The sequence below is a fragment of the Budorcas taxicolor genome, chromosome 11, assembly GCF_023091745.1.
Source record: "Budorcas taxicolor isolate Tak-1 chromosome 11, Takin1.1, whole genome shotgun sequence".
NCBI lineage: Eukaryota > Metazoa > Chordata > Mammalia > Artiodactyla > Bovidae > Budorcas > Budorcas taxicolor.
In genome coordinates, this window is record NC_068920.1 from 56,193,932 (window position 1) to 56,200,217 (window position 6,286).

At 53.1% G+C, this 6,286-nt stretch overlaps 1 protein-coding gene across 1 annotated transcript in view; it reads right to left on the reverse strand.

The window, feature by feature from the left end:
* Positions 1 to 4,915, reverse strand: part of DST (dystonin) — a 522,678-nt gene extending 517,763 nt beyond the window's left edge. The window contains exons 1-2 of the mRNA XM_052648315.1: positions 4,735 to 4,915; positions 4,157 to 4,191 (exon numbers count right to left, since the gene is read on the reverse strand). Of these exons, the coding sequence (XP_052504275.1) occupies positions 4,157 to 4,191; positions 4,735 to 4,915 (216 nt within the window). The remainder of the gene's footprint in view (positions 1 to 4,156; positions 4,192 to 4,734) is intronic.
* Positions 4,916 to 6,286: the final 1,371 nt, after the last annotated feature.

Consider the following 6,286-nt stretch of genomic DNA (forward strand, 5'->3'; position numbering starts at 1 on the left):
TGCCCTTATTCCACTGAGCTGATGAATAGGGATCATGTTCCAGTGTCCACACTGGGTATTCTCAAGGGCCTTATATGTAATTGTCTCCACTCTCCTGAAGGGCTCCCAAGGCTCTTTCTTGTAATCTAATGGTACCTCAATTACCCATATCACTTTCTGAGATTTCCTTAAAACCAAGATTGTCATTGTCTGGTCCTCATAACAGGTGTCTAGGGTAACAAGCATTGTGTAAAGTCACAGCATCAAATCTTATAAGTCCTCAGGAAAAGTATCCTTCTTACAGACCCAGAATGAGCACTTGGTTTCCAGACTGTCTCACATCAATATGAAATCACTTCTCCTCATCAATATATTTTATATACATATATATATATATATATCAATCACTATATATATATGTATCACACAGCACAACTTCTTTAATTTCACATACAAAGTGCATATTTCTAGTTATCTAACTGAGCTCCTTTTTATCTGTTAGAGAACTGGGGTTGAGCCCTTGCTGGGTGGTTAATAATTTCACATTCTCATAAGCTATCATTAAAATTTAGGGAACTCCTAAGCCAGTAAAGATGAGTTTGCAAGTGTGTGAAAATAAAAAGGGATTGTTGCTGCTGCTGCTGCTGCGTCACTTCAGTCGTGTCCGACTCTGCGTGACCCCATAGACAGCCTCCTACCAGGCTCCCCCATCCGTGGGATTCTCCAGGCAAGAACACTGGAGTGGGTTGCCATTTCCTTCTCCAATCCATGCAAGCGAAAAGTGAAAGTGAAGTCACTCAGTTATGTCCGACTCTTGGTGACCCCATGGACTGCAGCCTTCCAGGCTCCTCCATCCATGGGATTTTCCAGGCAAGAGTACAGGAGTGGGGTGCCACTGCCTTCTCCGAAAGGGGACTGTTAGTAGTTGCCAAATATAAATATCTGTATCAATTACTTCTAGCTTTATGAGGGAGAGACTGAGATGAGATGTTGATTATTCACTTGTGAAAGTGAAGTTGCTCAGTCATGTCCGACTCTGCAATCCCATGGACTGTAGCCCACCAGGCTCCTCCAACCATGGAATTTTCCAGGCAAAAGTACTGGAGTGGGTTGCCATTTCTTTCTCCAGGGGATCTTCCTGACCCAGGAATCGAACCTGGGTCTCCCACACTGTAGGCAGACACTTTTACCATCTGAGCCACCAGGGAAGCCTGATTATTCACTTAGAACTAAACAGCTGCAGCCACTCAGAGGAGAGATGTGGATTTTTTTTTTTTCCTGCTGCAAAACTTCCCCAAAGCATGCTGGGTCCTGATGACAAAGTCTTCCCCCTGGGAGAAGTATTTCTCTCCCTACCTGGGAAGAAACATCCTGAAATTTCCTGTCCAGTTGAACTCCTTTCTGGACGTATGGAAAACAGAAGCGATATCCTGCACCAAGTAAAGCAGCCAAGTGCTAACTGAACTTCTCCTATGTTCGAGGGCATCCCCAAACCCCTTTCACATTTCCAGATACACCAGCAGATCTTAAACCCACTTCCCTCATTTGACCACTAGAGAAACGCTGAGTGACTTACCCACAGACTGAGACTGGGATAAGAATACTCGACAGGACTATAACTTGTAAGAAAACAAAACTGTTTTATTTGATACTTATTTTGCATCAGCTACTGCTAAAAAGCAACACAAGTTCTGGTTTTCTAATTTGCTAGAATCCAAAAACTTCAGAGGTATTTCCCACGGAGAAAATTCTGCAGGAAATGGCGTTTTGAAAGGGAGAAGGGGAAAAAAAATCCACCCCTGTTTTCCTTAGGGGAAAATGTTTTATTTGTAGTGAACATGAAACAGTGATGAAACAGACATTCTCCTGGAGCAGTCTAAGGATGTTCACTTATCACATGACTTTGAGTAGTTTAGCACAAGACCTTGGTACGAACAAGAGCACAGCTGTCAACAAATGACACTAACATGGCACTGAACTTTCTGAGAAAAAAATTCTAACCAAATCCATTTTCCTGTAATTAGTGATTTACATTTTCAGTACAAACTCCAGAGCAATATTTTAACATCCGGAAAGATAAAATAAGAGCTGGGATTTAGCAAATGCTGAATTCTGAGCACTGTCCGGAGAAAGTGCAAAAAAAATTTTTCTCTTCAGCCCAATTCTGAGTTGTATTTGCCCAGTTATGGAAACAGGCACTCATTGAGGGATTTTTCACTCATTTGATAACTATTCATTACACAACAGGCAATGGGGATACAGCCCTAAATGAGAGACTTGGTCCAAGCTGTCAAGATGCTCACAACCCAGCAGATTAGGCAAATATGAAGCACACACAGGATGTCAGTCTGTACAGGGGATCTTGTGAAATGAACTATGGTGTTAAACAGTCACTCTCAGCTTTCCTAACCAAAGGCAAGTTTAGGATAAATACTTAACTGACAGATAACTAAACAAAACGTAGTCCTATCTCATTTTCTCTGTCTGCACTTTTCTCTGAAACACTTGATGGTTGATCTAACAACCTATAACAGAATTTTAATTCTGGTTCCAGCATTGATGTGTATTGGACTGGTAATCTCTTTTTAAAATCAAAATCGTAAATTTTGTTCATATCTTGACTGTGCTTGATTTTTTTTTCACTTCTAGATGGGTTATTCTATTAATCAGATATTCAAAAATGGTTGGTTTATAATAGACACAGTTTATGTTGTTTCAGATAACTTTGAATTAATCTAATAAAGACTTTAAGATTTGCAGACAAATCTTTTATTTTTACACATTTTTAATTCAATTTTACAAAATGTAATGATACCTATCAGGTACTGAATAGCTACTATAAACTAAATGGGCTTTTGTTTCTGGTTTTCTTTTCTTTCTTTTTTTTTTTTTGCCTCACTGCACAGCTTCTGGGATTCTAGTTCCCTGAATCCAGGGCCCCTGCAATGGAAGGGCAGAGTCCTAATCACTGGGCCACCAGGGAATTCCCATAAATGGGTTTTTTTTAAAAAACATGATTACTGGTAAACCCTGCCCTCCCCTTACAGCCCCGTAAGATACTATTAGCCCTATTTTACAGGAAGGGGAACTGAGGGTCTGAGAAGTTGAGTCTCCCAGCACCACACAATTAGTTAGCATTGGAACCTCTGATTATCTGATTGGTTATTTTATTCTCTTTACAGTCCTAAATTGAGCCCAGAGTTCTCACCCACCAGGACACGACGCATAATTCCTCATTGGGCAGCATTATAAGGGTGTTAGAGTAATACAGTCAAAGCTTTCAAGCAACCAGAGTCCAATCAAACATCCAGGGTGCGACAAAACACCGGATTAACAAGGGAAATGAAATGTGAAATAACTTCTCAGGTGCATAGCAAGCCGATGGAGGGTGTTTAACTATGAAGTCTTTGCTAAGATGACCAAGCCACATCACCCATTGCTACCAGCAACCTCCTAGCTGTGTGAAACTCCCCGGGAAAGAACGGGAAATCATGTGGACTTAAGTGGGGGTTGGCCTGGAAACTCATCAAGAAACGCTGCGTCGGGAGAGCTTGTGCTTCTCGGTTTTGTTCTGTCTCCAGCAGACCTAGCGCTACCACAGTTCCACTGAATCAGTGCACCTGTTTAAGGAGGGATGGGTGGTTCACCTTTTGAGGGTAAAGCCAGATCACTATCATCATCACTTTGCGAAAGTCATCAGACGTCCCTAGTAAAACAAGGAGCGCTTTCTGGCTGAACAGGAATACAAACTTGCAAGTCTAAATGGTAATGCACACGGGTCAAATTGCCCTGCACTAACTCCCTAAAAGCTCCCAGTGCGGTTGGATACCCAAGTGAACAGCGGCGGCTGGCTGACTGCACCCAGAAAGCTCCCGGCCACTGCCAGATGGTCAAGGAAGCTGACAGCCACCGCAAGGCTGCATTCCTGAGGTCAGGCCGCTTTTAGGGGCTGTCTCTCCCCTTCCAGCACAGCGGCTCCACAACACAAGAAATCTGCCAAAACCACTCCCGGGGAACTCATGCTGGGGAGTCGCTTCAAAGCAAACATTTTGGCTTAGGGGCTGTGGGCTCGCAATTCAACACCCTCCCTTGCTGGCTTCTAAACACGCCTATGATTAATACTGGTACCCGGGAAAGAACTTCTTCTGACCTTGAGCGTGCGCGCTAAATAAATTACCTCGGAACGAAAGTGGTGAGATCTCAGAACAGCATCTGGGGGAGGGAAAAAAAAAGAGAAAAACGAGACTTCAATTAACTCCTTGTTCTTCACCTGCCAAGTCACCGACGACTTACCTGGGGGGCCGGGGGCCGGAAGGCGCGTTCCGGACGCCTTGAACGCAGTGGGGACAGCCCGCAGGGCGGGTTGGCTGCTAGGCCATCAGTTTAGAAGTTTCAGGGAAAGTTTTGGGGGAGTTAGGGCGCCCCGAAGTCTCCCTGCCCCAGGCTCCGGCGCCGGGGGGCGCGGGTGGAGGCGGCTGCCGCAGCCTGGACTCGGCTCGGTCACCCCGGGCTCGGGCGCCGAGCCCGAGCGTCCGCCGCCTCCCCTCTCCCGGAGCCGTGCGCGCCGCGGGCACCACGACCCGGCGGACCGGAGGAGGCGGCCAGGGCTTGAAACACCGAAGCGCACCGGGCCGGGGGAGCGAGAGCGAGGACGCGGTGGGGGCAGCGGCGCGGAGGGAGCGAGCCGCGTTCCCCTCTCCAGACACGCCGAGCGGTGCCCCCGGCCCCGAAGAAGCCCGCCGCGACGCGCCTCACCTCGGCTCCTTGAACGACCCGAAAAGACCGATTTCATGGGATGCCTCCCCTTCTGGAGCCTGCGGTGCCAGCAGCAGAAGAAGACGATGGTGGCGATGGTGCCCAGCAGAAGCAGCAGGAGGAAGAGGGCACATTGGATGCTATAGGGTCTCAGCAGGACGAGGAACGCGGCGGCGATCATGGTGCGGGCGCGGCGCGGCCGGCCGGCGGGCGGCGGGACCGGAGGGCGGCGGCACAGGCACCCGCGCGGGGCGCACGCGGCGCGGCGAGCGCGGCTCAGAGCGTCATGCCCGGCGCTCGCGGCCCCGCGCCGGCCCAATGGCTGCGCACCCGCGCCTGCCGCGCTGTGCGAATGAGCCCGGGCTGCGGGCAGCGCTGCCCGTGACTCAGCAGACGACGGCCCGGCGGGCACTCGGCGGCGGGGAGCCGCCCCCGCCCCCCGCGGGCGCCCCCGCCCCGCCCCGCGCGCAGCCCCCGGGCGCAGCCCCGCCGCAGACGCGGCGCGGGGGGAGGGGGAGGGCCCGCCCCGCCGGCCGCGCCGGCCCCGCCCGGGCCCCGCGCATCGCCCTGCGGCCGCCGCGGCCGCAGCATCCCGAAGCCGGAGCTCGTAGGGCGGGGCGGGCGCGGGGCGCGGGGGGCGGGCGCGGGGCGCCGCGGCGGGGGCCCGCGGATGACATCACGGCCTGGCTGCGGCGGCGCGCGCGGACATGGCTGCGGCGGCTCCGGCGGCCCCCGGCTGCGCCCCGGCCTGAGCGCCCTGCGCCCTCCCGCCGGGCCGCCGGCCGGTCCGCGCCGTCCGCGGGGCTCCGGCCGGGCGCCCCTTCGCTCCCTAGCGCCGGGGCTGCCGCCTCCCTGGCCACGCGCGGCCGGATCGCTGGGGAGTCCAGCGGCAGGGGGCGCCCGGGAGCCGGGGGTAGACCGCAGGGCGCCGGCGGGAGCCGCCGGGCGGTGCTGCCCCCGCCTCCCACCTCACCGCGCCCCGACCCGCGCGGCTGGGGCTTCGGAGGATGCAGCCGGGTGAGCGATTGCTTGCGGGAGGGGGGAGTTCCTGCACGACCACGCGTGAGCCCCAGTCAGGGCCTCCCTGGGATTCGGGGTTCCCCGGAACAGGGGGCCCACTACCTCTCCGGCCCCCCTGAACTGGACGCGCGCCCCAGCTCGGGTCTGCAGACGTGACCCCGACCACCCCTAACTTGGCACAGTTTGGCAGCCGAGAAGTGGGCACTTGCCATCCCCCTCTATCCATCCATTCGTTGACCCTAAAACCTCGCCTCCTTAGTGCAGCTGGAGGGAGAAGCAATTTCAGTTTATGGAACCGGCAGATGGAGAAGCTGGAGGTTGACTTGTAAATGCTCGGAGGAGAGATTTTGTAGGCAGAGGGAGGAAATAGTGATCTGTCACACTCAAAAGGCACACACTCCTCTCCATCTTGCCCGCTCCCCTTCCTTCGTCATCAGCAAAAAGGATCCTGCAGTTGGAGGTTGTCCCGGGGCCGCTGGCGCAGTGCGGACGCAGGAGGCGCGGAGAGGGCGCCGCAGCGGCCGCCGGGCAC